The 19,489-nt window shown below is 42.3% G+C and overlaps 1 protein-coding gene across 1 annotated transcript in view; it reads left to right on the top strand.

The window, feature by feature from the left end:
• The window catches only part of LOC135444541 (amine oxidase [flavin-containing] A-like), a 35,281-nt gene extending 16,129 nt beyond the window's left edge, over nucleotides 1-19,152 (top strand). Inside the window, exons 4-15 of the mRNA XM_064706386.1 lie at nucleotides 3,348-3,452; nucleotides 4,670-4,761; nucleotides 7,655-7,796; nucleotides 9,292-9,441; nucleotides 10,376-10,535; nucleotides 11,799-11,895; nucleotides 13,220-13,273; nucleotides 14,200-14,257; nucleotides 14,673-14,770; nucleotides 15,917-16,028; nucleotides 17,345-17,407; nucleotides 17,908-19,152. Coding sequence (XP_064562456.1) covers nucleotides 3,348-3,452; nucleotides 4,670-4,761; nucleotides 7,655-7,796; nucleotides 9,292-9,441; nucleotides 10,376-10,535; nucleotides 11,799-11,895; nucleotides 13,220-13,273; nucleotides 14,200-14,257; nucleotides 14,673-14,770; nucleotides 15,917-16,028; nucleotides 17,345-17,407; nucleotides 17,908-18,063 — 1,287 coding nt within the window. The 3' untranslated portion in view covers nucleotides 18,064-19,152. The remainder of the gene's footprint in view (nucleotides 1-3,347; nucleotides 3,453-4,669; nucleotides 4,762-7,654; nucleotides 7,797-9,291; nucleotides 9,442-10,375; nucleotides 10,536-11,798; nucleotides 11,896-13,219; nucleotides 13,274-14,199; nucleotides 14,258-14,672; nucleotides 14,771-15,916; nucleotides 16,029-17,344; nucleotides 17,408-17,907) is intronic.
• Nucleotides 19,153-19,489: the final 337 nt, after the last annotated feature.

Genomic DNA, 19,489 nt, shown 5'->3' with positions numbered 1-19,489 from the left:
TTTCTTGCCAGGAATTTGCTAGAGTTGGCTTTCCTCTGCTCCCATCTCTGATAAGTACAGCCCCACCACACAAGGGTCACTGTGTCTGGGAACTATTTCAGCCTCCCTGAATTCAGCCTTAGCCTCTTCCAGGTCTGTTAGCACTGTTGTATTTTTTCAGCTTTTCTTGCCATAGGGCTCCAGTCTTACTGAAGTTGTGGGTTTTTTGCATGCAGAAGAGAGCAACAAGTAACACAACTTTAGACTTTTTTAGTTATCATTTGGCATTTTATATTTCTCAGGAGGTAAAACATGTATTCCCATTGATCTCCTTGGGCTATGCCATTAACCAAATATGTTTTAAGCTGAGCAAGCTAAGGATAGGAGAGCTGTTTGCAAGGTACATCACTCTGTACAAGCACAGTCACTCATCAGAAAGACTTTTGGAAAGAGATTTTCACTGAGCAGTGAAAAACTGGGAACTTTTTGCTGCTACTCCTGATTAGAAAAGGCTTATCTTTTCCCTTTGCCCCCCTGCAGTATCAACAGGACATAAGGGCAGGGATAACTTCTCCTCACCCTGATTAGGGTGGCCTGGCAGCATTGCACCCCATCTCTGCTGAAGGGCAGAATTATTGGGGTTAAAGCATGTCAAGGACAGAATGTCAAACACAGGTGGGTGGCACCTGTGTTCCCAACCAGAAAAAAAAGACTAGCAATAAATGAATTTTGAGAAGCAGTGTTTGATGATCTTTTAGAAAAGCAAAATGTTGTGCAATAAGAATAAAATGGTTATTTGTGTGTTACTGCTTGGTATCAGTATTTCCTAGTTTGATACAGCTTTAGTTCATGACAGTAAAAGCTGTAGGATGCAGTATATCCCTTTGCATGCACTGTTTGGGCCTCTTTTCTGTGACTGAACACAGTGCTGCAGCCTGGCAGTGAGAAATTGTCCTCAAGGGAAAGGAGGAGCCAGTGTCATTTGTAGGATTCCCTGCTCACAGGAAGGAGCATTTACTCCACTCTTGCCATGGCAGAAGTGTTTTGCATGCAGGTGTGCACCTGGAAAAGCCTCCCCCCTGCCACCTTCCTTCAGTGTAAGTCTGAAAAAGAACAAAACAGGCATAAAAGAGAGAAAAAAGTATGTGGTACGTGGCATTCACAGTCTCTGAAAAAATCCCTGCACCCAGGGTTTTTCTCCTGGGAAGCTGAGAAGCCTCAGAGAAAAGGAAAACAATTCTTGTCTCATTTGCTTCTCCTGTGTTGTGCTCACGCATGGAATGTGTTTGGAGATTGTTTACCCACAGGTGAATGTTTCATTGGATTCTGTGTGAGTTATTTTCACTCTTTAGCCAATCAGGGTCAAGCTGTGTCAAGACTCTGGAAAGAGTCAGGAGTTTTCATTATTATCTTTTCAGCATTTAGTACGTGTCCTGTCTGTATTCTTTAGTATAGTATAAGTATTTTTTAATATAATATAGTATTATAAAGTAATAAATTAGTCTTCTGAGAACATGGAGTCAGATGCATCATTCCTCCCTGCCATGGAGATCCCTGCAAATACAATAGTGCTGCACAAGATTGAGATTGCATACCCAGAAATCCAGAGGTAACAAACCACTTCCTGGTGACTTGAAAGCACAACATTTGTTGGAAATGAAAAAAAAAAACCAAAAAAACAAACCAAACCCAAAAAAACCCCATTGAAATTGTGAATCTCAGGCTGAACTAATTGCTGAGATCACCAGGTGGTGCTTTGCTTGCTGTGGTCCCTCACCCACATACATTTGCCTCCCTTACAGTACCTATCCTGGGGCTGACAAAAGTTTGCCAAGTGTAGGAATTTCAGTATTTTACTGTTTTTGCCAAGTCTGAAAGCTCACTATGATCACTGAGTTTGCCTTGCACCCTTTATCTTTGTTGTGATCTTTGCAGAGAAAAAGTTTCTGCAGAACATCAGAAACCCAAATGTTTTTACACACAAATACACAATTATCAGTGGGAAAGATCAACCCATTCTCTCTCAGCAAGTGTGAGGAAGGTGTGTTTGGCTCCTGCTTTGTGTCTCTGTCCCTGGATCCCCATTTTTTGCATTTGAATCACTGCAGCCTCTCTCTTGATCTGTGATTCTCACCTGCCAGGTGTGATGGGCTCCATGGCACTGAAAAGCAGGTTGCAAATTGCTTCAGCACCACAGCTCCTGCCTGTCAGGGTCAGAGTGTTCCCTGCATCCTCACACCAACTCCTGGCACAGCTGGAAGGGCAGAGGACAGAGAGGTCTGATGAGAAATTCACCGACTTACCTGGGGGAAGGTTCAGAGCAAATTAATGAAATGTTACCTGCATATCCAGTCCTGTTTCAGATTAAAGTTATCACAAAGAAGCAGCTGCTGCTAGATTGTTTCTCTTATCATTATATCACAGGATTATCTGAAACAGTTTCAGATAATAACAGTTTCAGCCACTGCTGCAACTCTGTGTCACACACATTTAAAATACTGACACCACTTTTGCAAGTGTACAGTATTTTTCTTCCGGCAGCCAAAAACTTCCTGTTCAGCCTTTTTTTTTTTTTTTTGTATAGGCTAGGTTTCTTCCAATAATAAATAATAATAAAGAGGTATGTTTGTTTTTAAAGTGAGGTGTACCAGAAAGGTACTTAAATAGTTAGAAATGCACTCAATTTTAGACACAAATTTCAGGATGCACATTTCAGCAGCAGGCAAATAGAAGATTCATTTAAATGTAATAATGAAGGATGCTTAGGAACAATAATGAAGGATGCCAAACACTTCCTGTTCAAACTTTTTTTTTTTATAGGCTAGGTTTCTTCCATGGAACAATAAGGAGGTATGTTTGCTTTTAAAGTGAGTTGTACCATAAAGGTGCTTAAATGGTTTGAAATACATTCAATTTTTGACCCACACAAATTGCAGGATGCACATTTCAGCAGCAGTCAAATAGAAGATTCATTAAATGAAATAATGAAGGATGCTTAGGAACAAGGAATATTACCTCTTTGGCCATGGTTTGAGTATCCTTAGCCCAGAATTTGACAACCTGCTCAGACCAAATGTACCCCTCCCCACCCCTTCAGAACAAATAGATAAAGATATTATTTAAATAGATAAATAGAAAAAGGTATTATTGTCCTATTTAACGCCAGTCCAGCTGGTTTTATCCCTCCTGTTTAGCAACATGCATTCCATTGCTTGCATTCATATGCAGGATAAAAAAAAAAGGAAAAACCCAGCCAGGTCTTTTGGGCAAAAAGGCCAAATGTGATGACTCTGAGAATTTTGTGTTCTTGAGTAATGAAGATCTGCTCTGTTATATTTCAGCTGTTTGTGGTTTTATGTGCATTTCAGGGAAAGTCACGAAATTTCAACGACATTTGCCCTTCAACATGGAATCCCTTAGTTTTTCTGGATTACAATAACTTCTGGAGAACCATGGACAAGATGGGAAAAGAGGTAGGCTGTCAAAATTCTGTGTTTCCTACAGTGCTCCATGAATAAATCAAGTTTGTTTTTGTTTTGTTTCTGGCAGGGTTTTTTATTGCTTCTTTAATATATTTAAAAAAAAAAAAAAACCTCTCAACAACAGAACAAAACAGAAAGGAAGCATCCATCAGAAAGATTTCTGTATTGCCCAGGAACTGTCAGAAATAATACATTTTCCTCGCTGAGAGTGGGGTGGACTTGTAAAGGCCCCTTCCAACCCAAACTATTCTATGATTCTGTGAGATCCAAAAGATCTGGAGGCGTCTAAGATATCTGAAAAAATGAGGTTGAACTCAGTGTAAGTATTTTCTCATGACAGAAAGAAATATTCCATGAGTTGGGAGATTAGAAGGGCTTTTTCCCCTTCCCTCATGACAGCATTTTGAGTAAAGATGTTTTTTTGTTTTTGTAGCTGCCTAAGCTGGGCTCCAGTTTGACTCCACTGTAACTTTACTTTTAAAGTTCAAAATATAAGCAGTACAACTGCAGCCCTGGAGCATTATACTCTCTTTCAAATATTCATTAGTTTCCATAGAATATAGCAACAAACCAAGGCCTTTACCTTATCAGAATCTTCAAGCATAACTCACTGTACTCTTGCAAATTCCACTGGTTTTATGTGGTTTTGCAGGATCAAAATTATGTATTATAGTACATATTTTTTTGTCAGTAGTACATTTTTTAAAGATTTAGAGATATGGTGGTATCCTCCACATCACATTGCTTACATGCAAAGAATTATTATTACGAATTTAACTGCCTAAAATATTTCAAAAATATCTAGACATTTTTTTCTTACTCTGCAATTAGCAGAGAGACATAGGGGCCTTTGGATATTCATGTTGGAACTGACTGGAAAAAGAACTTTCCCCTCAATTTTTAGAGGACACCAAGGCAACTAAATTGTAATTGCTTCTGGACAGCTAAAGGCCAGATGAGTCCCAACACAAGGATATGGGGGTTCACTGGTCAGCCAAAGACAGATTTGGTGGTCATGGTAAAATTTATGCCCAAAGGTGTGAATGGAAACTATTCCATTTAGTGAATTTGTTCCAAATTTATATCCATGTGCAGGGGAAAAAAGTAACTCCTGGCCAACAAATCAGTTAAGTCTGTGCTACTATCTAGCACACCAGGCAATGGTGAAGTACTGAATCATTTCTTGGATATTTCACCTCTGTCTCCAGATTCCTGTTGATGCACCATGGGATGCTCCACATGCTGAAGAATGGGACAAAATGACCATGAAAGAGCTGATAAATAAGATTTGCTGGACCAAGTATGTAAATCTTTACCTGCTTTGAAATTCCAGCTGTGGAATGATTGTGGCTTTTTGGGCAGGGTCTGTGGTACAGCTGAGGACAGATCAGGAGGTGTTTGAATGGGCTTTGTTTGGCTGGCAGGTGGCATCAGAGGTGCTGGGGAGCCTGGGGTTTGCTTCAGCAGGTCCCTGCACACAGCAGTGGTGGTGAGGGCTCTTCCCACCATCCTTCCCCTTCCAACCATTGGATCATTGAACTCCGGCCAGCTCTCCTGTGGCTCTCTGCCTTATAGTGGAGTTTCCCATGAGACACTGACATTCAGGGCCTCAGGGAGGATGGAATCTGCCCTTCCAAATTCCAGGGCTGCAGTTCCGCTGTTTGCTGTACTCCTCTCAGGCTCTTCAACTCCACAATCTCATGGCCACTGCGGCCAGGGCTGCCCTTCACCTTTGCACCTTTGCATCATCCCACAGATCCTCCTTGTTTGTGAGTAACAGATCCAACAGAACATCCACAAGAGTTGGTAGGAGGAGGGCTCAGGGTATTTTATCATCTATAAAATGACCAGTGTGGAAACCCAGAGCACAGGGAATATTTCTCTGTCTGCTCTGGGGTGCCCTGACCCCCAGGGCAGCACTGACTCTGACCCTCATTCATGGAGAAAATTTCCCAGACTTCACGATAGTCTGGAATCCACAAAAGTGTGAAATAGATTATAGAGAGCAGTGTAGGTGTATCACTTGGATGAGAAATTTAGCTTTTGGGGTTTTTGGTATGTTATGGATGGAAGCAACATGGAGTGTTGTCCTGGGTTTCTTCTTCATGCTTCTTCTTCTCCATGGGTTTGGGTGGCATTTTGTAATTGGGCAGAAAAGTCCCCATTGTTGGCTCTGTGGGATCAGTTATTGGGTTAAAAGGGAAAATAATCCAGGTGTCAGTTCTTCTAAATTGGATAGTTTAGTCTTAAAAGACCTTGTAACAAGAGATTGTTGGCCATTTTGTGCCTTCTAATGAAAAGCTGCATAACTCACAGTAATGAGGCTGTTTCACTGATAAGAAATAATAAACACCTTAGTCCAAACATGAATTACTGTCTCAAGTGCCTTCAGTCCAGACCCAGAGAAACCCACAACTGGTACCCCCACAGACCAGTGTGTTTTCTGTGAGGGACTGCACTGTACAAATAAAAAAAGGAACAATGTTCCATACATTGAGGTGATGACAACTGGAAATTTTCTTACTTTTCTTTCTCTTTTCAATCATTTCTCTTTATATGGCAAAGAGGAGTGTGCTCTTATGAGCACTTGTGTCCCTACTTGCTGTGCCAGCCCCTGTGCTGTTCTCTAACATCTCCTCCCTCCTATTCAGTGTCTTTTATTGGTGTGGCTGTGCTCTGTTTGCCCTTTCACTCTAGCTGAAGTTTAATGCTGTGCCTGCAGCTTCGTGACCAAAACTTTCCATTTGAAATTCGTTTTTATGGCTTAGGTCTTGCTCCAGCTCCATGGGATATGCTGTACAGCCATTTGGACTTGCTCAGGCTCCCTGTGGCATTGCAGTTTTCTTTGCAATTAGTTTTATGAGCCTTTTGCCTGCAGACTTGGTTACTTTGAACTGCTGTTGCAAGTGCACTGACTCTTCCTGTTCAGTTTTTACTGCTGCTTTTAGCCATGGAGCATGAGCAGGGCTGGGTTTGTAGTGATCCCTCCTTTAACAGACTTCTCTGCTGGGCAGCTCTACTGCCAGTGTTGTCAGTAAAACATTCAGTTTTAATGGATGTGCTCGGCTGAAGTGCATTCAAAAACTGAGTGAAAACCCATTTTAGATCTTTAAGCCAAGACACATTTTTCTACACACAATTAAAAAACAGTGCTTAAACAGAAAAACTCTTCCACAGCATTTTCTGTGTGACTCAGAGCCAAGATTACAAAAGATTTGTTGTGTCACAGATAATCTACTGATCCTGGAGACTTTTTTCACATCTCTAAGGCCTAAACCTGCTGCAGCTGTTTAATGTCTTGGTGCCTCTCAGGATTGTCACAGCAGGTTATTGTGTGCAGGCTGTTTTCACATCCTGGCTAGTGAAACAGGGGTGAATGGACTTCATACTTTGGAAATGAGGGTATAAAAGTTTATAAGTTACATATTTTAGCCCAGATAACTTGCAAAGTTCCTTCCTTTATCAGATGATTATAAATTCATATTGTTTCATGAAGCTTCATTGAAGTCAAAGTCCTTTTACCTTCTTTGCAAAATGATCTCAATTTTCTTACAAATCTATGGCCACAAATGCAAGAAATGTGAATAGCCAGATCCTCTGTTGCTGCTGCTGTTTCTCTGTTTATTTCAGAGGATGAACTGTGGTAGACAGGTGACCCTTTTTTTATTTTTATGGCAATGATTGCCAATTTGGTTTCTCTGTCTGGGTTATTTGCCAAGTTTGATTCTTGATTTCTCAAAGGCTCAGTGCAGCAGTGTTACATGGCACGTGGGGAATGTCCAGGCTGTGTGGCTGCTCAGTCGCTCAGGAGCCATCAGACCCCGGAGCTGATGTGCCCAATGAGCTCCCCATGAGAAACGCAGAAAATTTTCACTAACAGATTACAAAAAATGTTCTTCTGCTGAGAAAAATATTTATTCTGATGAAATGAATGGCAGCTGGGAAACTATTTAATGGAGATTGAATCAATGGGATTTCAAACTAAATGAGTAAATACTTTGGGAGGGAAGGATGTGCTGGTAGAAACCCATTTAAACAGACGTGCTATAGACTGAAAAATTAAACAAGTATTAACCAACTTGACTTTTCCGACTTTGGAAAAGCAGCCCTTGTTTAGTATGACAAATAAAACCCTGAAAGCAGTCCGGAATTCATATTTTCTCACAGTCTTTTCCTGGTGCTGTGTCTTACAGAGCTGTCAGAGACTTCGCCACGGTCTTTGTGAACGTCAACGTCACGTCTGAGCCCCACGAGGTCTCTGCCCTCTGGTTCCTGTGGTATGTGAGGCAGTGTGGGGGCACATTCAGGATTTTCTCTATCACCAATGGGGGCCAGGTACAAAATGTCTCATTTCCTTCCTCCTCTCTTGAAACTGTAATGAGCAAGTGCAGCCTTGTACCCATCAAAACCCTGCAATTAATGAAAAGATGAGAGCATGTGGCACCAGAGAGAAATGTGTTCTCATGAGGTGATACAGCCCTGTTTAATGAAGGATTTTATTAGCTAAGATGTGGAATAAATTGGGACTATTTAAACAATTGGGGGCTTTCTGCATTCCCTTCAGCACAGTACTGTTGTTGCAGTTGTGTTGCTTTTTTTGCCAATTTATTTTCTATGGGTTGTTTGGCACATTTAAATGTTTACATGAGTTCAGAACAAGTGAACTTCAGAGTGAAATGTGGATGTGTTTTTGGTGTTGAAGCATCTAATGACAAGAGCTAGAAGTAAATAGCAGAAGGCCCTTCCTCCTTGGGTCAGCAGTTTCCGTCAACACCTGTCCATTGTGGTAAGAATAGACAACCATGTGTCAGGAAGGATATAAGCAGTGTTGATGCTGTCCTGTGGTAGGAGGCAGACCTGGCTAAGAGCCTTCCTCCTCAGGAGCCCTTCAGCCATCTTTGCTGTCCCACATCAGCAGCTCCTCAATGCTACAGCAAGAGTTAAAAATAAAATTAATCCCAAGATACTCATAAATGAAACATGTGGAGAAGGGGAAGCTACCTGGGAAGAGCATTTCTTTTCTTTGTAGTTGGATGGGAAAAGCTGTCTTTGTTCCTATCATGCTTCCTTCTTCCCTCACCCCAATCAATTTTAGTTGAGCAAAAGCACTAAGGGTTTCTGGCTTAGTGGACCTTCTAAGTCTTATAAAACCTGCTTGGGCAGCCATTTCAGTCTTTCAGCACAAAACTTTATGGATCCTTTCCTCTCTGCCAGCATCTTACATGTAAAAGGGAGCTGCTTTACCTCCTGCTGGTGGCTGGTAGATAAAAGAGGTTTTAGTGCTTCCCCTGACCCTCTGCATGGACATTAGACATTATGTGTGTCATAGACTGTGCTTTTTTGCCTGGCGGAACTGTCTTTGTGTCTTCCCAGAGAAGATACAGGGAGAAAGGTCATTACCTGGAGACCAGACTCGGTTAAAGATCTGTCTTGCTTCTGGGCTGGCACAGTATTTCACTGTACAGTTCTTTGTCACATTGAGGGTTTCAGTTCTACCATGGTGGGTAAAATACTTAGAACCCATTTGAATGAAGTGATATGTTTATTTTTGCTAGAAAGTCTGCATTATATGTGCATGTTCTCTAGGCTTAAAGAGTCTTTAAGCCAGGTCATTAGGGAAGTCATTGCAAAAGTGGTTCAGTCAGAAATCCCCACTGATGCTTAGGTTTATGCCCTTGCTCTTCTGTAAGTTTGGGTGTCTTTATGCACCCTTAGGACTTGAAGATTTGGCCTGCAATTTTGTGATGGTGAGCAGAAGTCATATTCAATGTCATTGTGATTAATGCTGTTGATTTTTTTGTCTGTGTTTCTTTCCTCTTTGTTGTTTTAGGAGAGGAAGTTTAAAGGGGGTTCTGGTCAGATATCGGAGAAAATAATGGAACGCCTGAAAGGCAGAGTTAAACTGGAGAGACCTGTGATCAGTATTGATCAGACAGGTGATAATGTCCTTGTGGAGACTCTGAACCATGAGATATATGAGGTAATTCAATCAGAATAAAATTGTAGTATGCATTTAGTAGGCGAATATATCTGCTGTATCTCTTGGCCAGCTGTAATCAGGAAATGCCCATTTGTGTGTGTCTGTTTCTTGGACTATGCTGACACTCCATGGAACCTGCTTTACAGATTTATTTATGACTGGCTCTCTTCTTGGTGTTCTGCTACTTGGTTTCTGTCATTACTCTGACTTCTCTGCCTTAAATTTCTATGTCTTTGTATACTTTTACATTTTAGTTCTGCATTGAGACCATTTCAAAGGAAGGAAAAATAACCTTCCTATTTGTGTCTAAGTTTGTGATTCACAGCACAGAAAAAAAAAAAAAACACATTTCAAACACCTTTAGTAAGATTTTGCCTCTGTACTGGGTGCTTTGAAATGCTCCAATGGCACATGATGACCCACAGGGCACCCATGGGGCAGCAGCAGCCCCATCAGCCTGAGAGCAGCAGTGTTGGGAAAAAGTGTCACCCTACAGAGTCCTGCACTGCTCCAGTCAGACCCAGGGCCTGTGAGAGGGATGGAGTACATTCAGGAAAGCTGGAATCACCATTAGTATTCCTTGTCCCGAAGTAACATCCTGTGAATGTGCACAACTGTGATTTTTTAGCATCTTACAGTTGGGACAAATGTGAGTCATATTTTCCGGGAGATGATAAGGGCAGTTTTACCCATAGGATGTCTCTTGTCCCATTTTCCCACCTGTCTCCAGCCAAGTTTCAACTCAGGTCTGTTTTTTCCAGCTCTGTGTTTCTGAAATGGCAGAATTACTTTTGTCACCTTGAAATCTGTGTGTGGGAAAGCCACCTGGCAGGGTCAGGAGTGGGAAAGCTGTTAAGAGTGACTTTCAAACCTGTCCTGTGGGATGAGCTCGTGAGGAGGCAGCGCCTTGTGCTGACTTTGTTCTACATTTCAGAGCAAGTACGTGATCAGTGCCATCCCTCCAATCCTGACAACAAAGATTCACTACAAACCAGAGCTGCCACCAAACAGAAACCAGTTAATTCAGCGTTTGCCTATGGGCAGTGTCATAAAAACCATGATGTACTACAAGGAAGCCTTCTGGAGGAGGAAGGGTAGGTGGGGAAGGACTTGGGGACTCTGCAAAATTTGAAGTTCTGCTGTCTAACAATCAGGGAATAAATCCAAGGGAAGGTTAAATGTTCAAAACCCCAAAATCAAACATACAAAGTGAAAAGTAAAGCTCCTTAGAAGGCAGAAATCTTTCTCTGAGCTTGAGTGCATGCCTTGTCCCAAAGATGAGTCCAGACCCAACCAGGATCCCAAATCTCACAGCAGTTGGCTGAGGTGGGATGACCAAGAGAACAAGCAGTGTTTCCCTGGGAAACCTTGCTGAAACCTGCAGAGCACAGAAGCCTCAGCCTCCCTGCAGCATCAGCTCCCTTCTTCTCCTGCCAGGGACAGTTAGGTCAGCCAAAGAGAATTTACAGCAGGTGACAAGCAGAGCTTAAGGTGTAAGCAAGACCTTTCCCTGATTTTAATCTCCTGTTCTGCAGACTTGATATCTCAGAGGACTGGGAAAAGTAGGTTAGCTTTTTGTTTAGCTCTAGATATTTTTCCATTCAATAATATTATTTTTTCTATTCTGTAATTTTTTTTTCCTCAGCTTTAGCTGATACTATTTTCAGAACTATTTCTATGAACATATTAATTCCACTTTCTTCCTAACAATATTGAGAGTGGTAAAAATATTTCTTAATCAAAGCAATATAATTTTTGCATGTTTCAGGGCATAACCTGGCCATTGAGATTAGGCAGGAGTAGAGACAGATGTATACACTGTCATCTAGATGAGATTTTTTGCATGTTCATCTGAAACACGTCCTGATGTGATCCTAGATTAAACAGCCCATGCTGCATTACTGTTATGGAACACCATTCCTAACAATCTTATTACCAGCAAAATCAAAATAGTGGGGATTTGAGCCTGCAGTGACCAAATGCAATTACACTGGGTTTTGTTTTGGTCAAAGTTACTCATGGAATGAATCACCATAATTCTGAGTAGATCAATTTATTTCTAATGTTTATTCTCCTCAAAATAGAAAGCCAAAGGGACTTGCAGCAATCCACAGAAATTCCTTGTTAGCTAACAATGGAATTTTAAAGATTTTTACAAGTCTTTTTACATAATTTCCCAGAGTCAGAGAGAAGAGAGAAACTGTTACAGAGACACTTCAGACATGTGGGTCCTATTGGTAATAACAGAATTACTGCACAATTCCTTTTATGGATAATTTTCCCTGCTCATTCCTATCAGAAACAGTGATCACCAACAAGTTTTTCTAACAATCATCTTGGGGTTTCTTTCCCCTTAGGTTATTGTGGTTCCTTCGTCATTGAGGATGAAGAGTCTCCAATTGGAATAACCATAGATGACACAAAACCTGATGGAACTTTCCCTGCCATTATGGGGTAAATCTGCTGGGCCACACTCACAGACGTGTGTTTCCTCTTGGAAGAGTTGGTGGGAACAGGAGGGAGAGGGGAAATTACAAGGTTACATCAGTGTTTCCCATTCCACAGTTTGCACAGATGGAAGAGAGCATTTCTGCCAAGCCTCTTGTGCCTTTCTAGTCCATATAAATTTTTGGTGAAGGTTTTGCTACAAACAGCCTAATACAAGGATGTGGTTGGGAAGGAGTTGCTGAATTCAGCTGTAGTAATTTTTAAGCATTCAGGTCACTTTTTTTTTTTTTTTTTTTTTTGCTATGGAGTAGATTTAGAAAGAAAGCCCTGTCTTACCTATCTGTTTGAGCCTATGTATTTGGCTTATGTTGGGCTTTTATGTTTAGTGCCTGGTCCAAAATGACAACACAATTGCCCAAGAAATCCTCATTTGTCACCTCTCCCCACTGAGCTGAGGCAGGACAAGGAACATCAGCTGCTGGAGCAGGGAGGCAGCTGTGCAGTGAAAAAAAAAATCAAGATTCTGTAGAAACTGACAAGTAAAAATGTTACAGTTTGGACAAACAGGTGGGAAAATACATGACAGCTTTTTAAATAGCTGAAATCAAATGAACAAACAATCTTTACAAGTGTTTCCACCATAATCTGAGGTGACACTGTCAAAAAAAGCCAATATAAATATCAGGCAACTGCTCCTTAAGTGCCTGGCAGGGAAAGCTCACCCCTTGTACTGAGCTGTACATGTTTATGGGCATGTTCAAGGCTTGAAAGCTTCCATGGCCTGAGAGCAGCAGACCTCTTCCAAACCCCACATGGCAAACAGTTTCCAGCTTTCTTTCTCCTCATGGATTTCTGTGACTTTCTAAAAGAGTGTAGGAACATCCTTCATCCCCTGGATATCTCCACTAGGGCCAGATTAACTAATTGTCAAATCTGTTTCCTGCAAGATGGATAAATACCAGTCCTGGTTCTTGCAGGAGTGATCCATGGCACTGTGCAGAGCCTGTCAGAGCAGCAGGCTGCCATCACTTACACAAGTGACACAGGCAGCTGCCTGCTGGACTTCAAAAGCTTAATAAAGCTCAGAATTTCAGTCCTTATGGATCAGACCTAGATAGGGAATGCACACCCTTCCTTTCAGTTAACTCTGCAGGTTATCCTGCACAGGCTTTTTCCCCTGTGTGACCTGTAATTATTTGATGCTGAGGTATGATACCAAACATGCAGCTCATTACATACCAATAGAGTGCTTTGCCAATCCCTATTTAGAGTCATTTCAAGCCTGAAAATCAGCTGAGGTGATGTTCACGTTCCTTATTTTTGTTTTCAGTTTCATCCTTAGCAGAAAGGCTGTCAAGCTGGCCCATCTCAGCAAGGAAGAGAGGTAAGAGTTCAGAAGCTGTGGATATTCAGAAACAAATGGTTTCTCTGGAATGCTTCCCACAGGGATGTGTGTAAATATGTGTGTGAATGTGCACATTTATACATGCTCAGTGCAACTACCAACACTGGAAATTGGGGCAGAAATTGAGATTTTAGCATAAACAGGCTGAGACGCTAAAGCTAATATTAATCCAGTTATGGATATTTCTAAATTTCCAAGTCCTGCCCACTCTTCTATGCTATGATTTACCAATTTTGGGTGTCTGTGTGAATGGAGAAGATTTTTCCAACCATGTTCCCAAACTACATCTCCACTGAATGATGCTTTAACACAGGAATACAGTAGTGATGACATGGCTCCTTTTGGGTCTCCTTCAGATTCAGACTGGGTGATAAAATTTTTAAATTTCTGTGTTTATAAAAGTATGATTTCCTTATTAGTCAGTGAAATGAACAAACAGTACTTTCTAAATGTGAATTTTGGTACAGTGCAAGTGAAAGAGGAGCTCTGCTTAGGAATGTGAGCAGCATTCTTCAGCTCATATTTTATTCCCAGCTAGAGTAAATCTGTAGGGATTTAATTGATTTATATTGCTTTTCTTCTGGTCTTACACCAGTGAACATGAGGATGAATTGGCTCTGCATCCTAAAATAGCTGTACAAAGATTTATTTTTTTAGAGCTCATTGCCAAAATCAACCTTCATTTCCCATTCCCTGGGTCCATTTTTGATGTAATTTTTAGGCATCAGCATTTGAAATATGTATGTTAAGACAAGAACTTGAAATCTGACTTAAAAACAAAGCCTAACCCAACTTTCTTTCCCATTTGTTGCAGTAAATTTGGGTTTTTTATAAGAAAGATGAGAGTGGAGAGGTTCCCCCCACACCTCCCTTTTTTTTCTGACTCTGATTTTATTTTCATACAGGAAAAGGAAGATCTGTGAGGCATATGCCAAGGCACTGGGGATGAGAGAGGCTTTACACGTAAGGAATTAATGCCTGGTTTTTCTCTGTTGTACAATATTGTTGCTCCTTTGCTCTGGATGATGAGGGCAAAGTTCCTGGCATCTAAAATGTGTACCTAAAATTGCATGTTGGGCCATTCAACAAGGGGAGGACAGGACTGAATACAAGAAGAAAAGAGCTGCCAGTCTCACCCTGCACAAGAAAAGAGAAGGCAGTGCATGTTTTAATTTGTCCTGTCATGTGCCTGTGGGAGACTGGTGATTCTGTAAAAGCACAAAAATTTGTTTTGTGCAGATGGATAGCATTAGCCAGATGACATGGCACTCCTTTGGCAGGTATTCTTAGCCTGTTTTCCCCCTCTTCAAAAGAAATATGCTCTTTATTTCCAGTTTCTCTGTCAGTGTTTGACTGTTTTCTCTGTTGAAACCCACAGCCTGTGCATTATGAGGAGAAGGACTGGACCATGGAGCAATATTCAGGGGGCTGCTACACAGCCTACTTCCCCCCAGGCATCATGCACTCCTATGGAAGGTAAAACAGAGAGTGATTTGCTTCCTAATTCCCATTTCTTAGCTCATGTACAATGCTGTACCTTGTGCAACACACCCATGGCATATTTACAATATCAGGGGAACTTCAACTCACTTTCACTCCCCCACTCCCCAGCTAATGAGGATATTGATATTTGCTTTACTAAGAGCAGAGTTTCTCCTGTGGCTTTTAAGGAGATGAAGCACAGTCACAAAGGGACCTGCTAAATCCACAAAACTTTTCCCCTCTGGATTATTTACAGCAGTTTTATGCAGTATTTGCAGTGGATCCCTCTAGAGACCCCCCAAGCCCTTGAGGACACATCTTGTGATGAAGAGTCTCCAGTGACTGTATAGATGGAACATCAGGTTCAGGAGAAGCCCAGGAGCTCCTCAACATGTCCAGCATGGGGTTAGACCCTGCCTGAGCTGAGATCACATGGGGAGGAGTTGTCCCACGTACAGTCATTTTGTCCCATGTACAGTCATTTATCTCTTGGCATTTATCCAAACACCCAGGCAGTGATGGGTGAGGTGTCTGGCCTGGGGAAGCTGCTGTCAAACAGACAGGGAAAACCTAATGGGGGATTAGATGGGAGCCCGTACAGCAGGCACATTCCCAGTGGGAGAATTACCTGCAGATAGGTTGGCTGGAATGCTTGTGCAGGACTGCAGGGCTGAGGGACTGCCTTTATGACCCTGTGGGGGGAAATGCAGCTCCCTGAGTGCCAAGCAGCCTCAGAAACAGGCTGATATTGGTGATCTAGCACTGCAGGAACATCATCCACATTCCACTCTAACAGCAGGATAACAGCAAAGCTGCCATGCAGAAAACATCAGCCTATCAGCTGCACTGCATTGTTGTTAGGACTATCCCTTATCCCAGTACTAAAGTGAGGCCTGTGTAACTTTGTATGGAAACTGGGAACACTGATTTATGCCTAAGGTTTTTCTCTCTCTCAGATCTTGAATTTTGAGTGCAGAAGCAAGCAGGTGGTCCTGCAAGGACAGCTGATCACACCTCAGCTCAGGTCTGCAGGGATTCTGGACAGCTGGAGCCAGTCACTCCATCAAAGCCATAAACTTCTTTTAGAAGGATCATCACCATCCTGTCACTTGTCCCCTGACATTTTCCATTGTTTTGAAGGATCATTCGCCAGCCTGTGGACAGGATCTACTTTGCTGGCACGGAGACGGCGACGCAGTGGAGCGGATACATGGAGGGAGCCGTGCAGGCAGGAGAGAGAGCAGCCAGAGAGGTACACACCCTGCCCTGCTCCCAGCATCTCCATCAAAAGGCTGCAAAGGATTGAGTACTGCTGGGAGAGTCTGATTTAGTGCAAAGGCTCCTAGAATTGGCAGGGAGAGATCCCAGAAAACAACGTGACCCAAATATTTTTAATTTTTTTAACTTACTTAATTGGTTATCAAATAAAGTGAAGCCAAGAATCTCAACAAAATCAGAATATTACTGAACTGGAGACTTAAAATCAAGCTTATGCCATGTACTGCATGTCTAGAGATAAAACCCTGCAACCTGATGCTGCTTGTACATACTCTGTCCCAGTTTCTAACAAATTAATCACTGCATGTTTTAAAACTCATTTAAGTAATTTCAAATGCTCACAGCTATTTCCTGTGCAGAAATCTGAAAATCTGAACATTGTTCTCGTTTTTGATCTATCCCTTCTGCTTCTCCTTTTACAAGACAGTCCTGTTAGCTGAGCTTTATGAAATAGTAATGTGCAGCTCTGATAATGTCTAAATCTCCTCACAATGACACACATTGGGCTGGGTTCCCAGTCACAGTGAAATCCCTTTACAACAATCTAGAGGGAGGGGAAAAAAGCATTAAAGGGTGCACATTGCAGTTACAACTGCATGGCAAAGCCACAGAGTTGTTATTTAAAGGAAAATCAGTCTTTTACTTCCATTTGACAGAATGTCAAATTTGCCTTATAATCCTTATTATTTGCTCCATTTCAAGTCACCTAATTTCTCTTTTCTCCATGCCTGTGAGCAGTAGTTACAAACACAGTGAGCTGTCTTCTGAAGGCATTCATTTGCCCCAAAAAATCCCCATGATGGTTACAATCAGTTTATTCTCAAGAAAAATCTTTGATGAGCTTTGTACTGCCTGAATAGGCAAGGGAGGGCTCCATAATTCTCTGCTGTGAGAACCTCACGGTTGCATCTCTGCTCTTTCTATATCTAGATATGTCCCTATATCTCCTCTTATCCCTATCCCTTTCTATCTAACAGGTTTTGTGTCCCCAGTGCATGGCTGTAACCTCACCTTGGTATTTCTCAAACTGCCTTGAGGAAAAGCTTTTTTAATTTTATTCAGGGAAGAAAAAAAAAAACCTCAAACCTAAAAACCTCCCACAAAAATATTTAGAGAAGCTCTAGCAGAAATCACTGTACATTTTTTGGTTCAAGAGACTTTCAGCTAGCCATAGTTACATCTTTTATCAATGTCACTTGCTCTGACTTTGTCTGTTTCTCCAACACTGGAAGTATTGTGGGTTATAATTTTTTTATATTGTACAAATAATTTAATAATTTTTTCTTCTAGGTGCTACACAGTATGGGGAAGATCTCCAAGAGTGAAATTTGGATGCCAGAGCCAGAGTCAAAGGTGAGCCAGAGTGTCACTGTAACCCAGTCAGGCGCACAGCCCTCAGTCAGGTGTGTCCCTGTTTCAGTGATTCCTGTGCACCCTGCTCCCAGGCAAGCCTTTAGTCACCTCCCATGCTGATGGCATTAATTTCTGTGACTTGTCCAAGCAATATTGTTACCCCTGTCTGAAGGGTGGATGACTAAGAGCCAAGAACACTGATCTCAGGGCCTTGGGGACTAAAAATTCAGCCTAACTCTGCCCAGTCCCAGACCATGGTTTAAAGCCAAATAAAACCTCATTCCAGCCACAGGTAACTCCATCTTCACTGTCCTGTGGCTGTCCAGGATGGCAGAACACACATCTCACAGCCATGACTTGTCTCCCTGGTACTTCATATTCAAATATTTCCAGCTATTTCACCTGGGAAATACCTGTGACCTCCCCAGCCTCACGGGGGGCGTTTGCCACCTCAGGGTGAAGGGACACCCTATGGAATCACCATCTCATCTCTCCCCCAGGATGTCCCAGCCCGGCCATTCCCCAGGAGCTTCTGGGAGAGGAACCTGCCCTCGGCACCGGGGCTGCTGTGCCTGCTGAGCTGCACCCTGTGTGTCACCTCTGCGGCTGCTGCAGTGCTCCTGGTCTGTAAAAAGGGACTTCCTTGCCGGAACTAGCGGGGACAGGCGGAGCTGCACACCCCCTCTCCTCCCCTCTCACCAGATGAGTGTTATTTTGGAGAAAGGTGGCATGGACAGCTGGAAAGAGCAAGAAGTTATTCTCCTTGTGATTTTTTTTCTTTTTTGTCCCATAATTAATGCATTGAATCTACTGCAGTTAATCCGTGGGGGCGTTTTTCAAACTTGTCCATTTGGTTTTGTTTGGACATGATAATATCAATGACATATTCCTGATACAGGAAGGCAAAATGCAGATCACACCTTTTCTGAGTTGCAAAGAGGTCTCAGAGAACGCTTTTGTTTCCACTCAGTGTTTTATTTTTTGCCACACAAGACAGTAAATGCCCTCATGCATTCACCTCAGAACATCCGAGGTTGTTCGCATACCATCCCCACTGCACAGAAGAGATTAGCATGCCAATCAGTCACAGAATTGCCAAATTAATTTTCAAATGCATTTGATTAATTATTAATCATCTCAACGTGAAGCTTAACCCCGAGCTGGATGAAAGGAGGTAATTATCACAAGGCACAGCACTGAGCAGGGAGAGAGGAGACATGGCTGGACTTCATCTTGCCCACTGCCAAGGAAACATCTGTGCACATCTGCTCTGCAGGGTGCCTGCCCTGAGAGCATCCATCCAGCCCAGCCTTGTGCTGCCACAGCACAGTGAAATGAATTAGCAAAGTTAAATTCCTCCCACTTGCAGCAGGTGCTGGCTGTTGTTTTCCAAATGGCAGCAGCTTCCTGATTCCCTGTCCATTTACTGCCCCTCATTTTGCTGCTAATCCATGGCCCCTTCTTCTAATAAGGAGAACTGTATTTGAGGCTTGAATTACTGCCTTGTAAATTACAGTAATTGGAAGCATCTGCCTGTTCTGCTCTTATTATGTACATGATACACTTAAAATAATCACTTTAGTGTTTGACTGAAATCTGGAATGTATGTTTCACAATGTGCCATCATTATGTGGTCTTTTTGCCATGAATTTTGAGCGTTGTATGTGTCCATGAGCTCAGCTGTGGGTGAAATGTGCCTTTCAATAGTCCTGAAACCTTGATTTTCTTATAAACTTTTCTTCAGATTCTGTCTTACTTGGTTTTTTTGTGAGTTACCTGAATTGCTGAGGGCTCCCTGCTGAATGTGCTCTCCCCAGCTCCAGGCACTGCTGAGCAGGGATTCCTGTGCACAAGGGGTACCCTGGGCATGCAGCCCAGGCAGGGAGGCAGCCCAGGCTGCTGATGAGCCTTTTGTGGTGTGAAACAGTTCTACACTGCCACACACTTCCCCCAGGAGGACATTTCCACCACCTGGAAAACACTGCCTGTACCTGTTCAAAAATAATTTATCCATAGGTGTATTTGTAGCAATTAGAGCAAATCATTTTCAGGCTTGACATCAGAACTTCTGTGTGCATGTGT

This window comes from Zonotrichia leucophrys, chromosome 1 (genome assembly GCF_028769735.1).
Source record: "Zonotrichia leucophrys gambelii isolate GWCS_2022_RI chromosome 1, RI_Zleu_2.0, whole genome shotgun sequence".
NCBI classification, from domain to species: domain Eukaryota; kingdom Metazoa; phylum Chordata; class Aves; order Passeriformes; family Passerellidae; genus Zonotrichia; species Zonotrichia leucophrys.
This window is presented reverse-complemented; position numbering and strand designations above follow the sequence as displayed.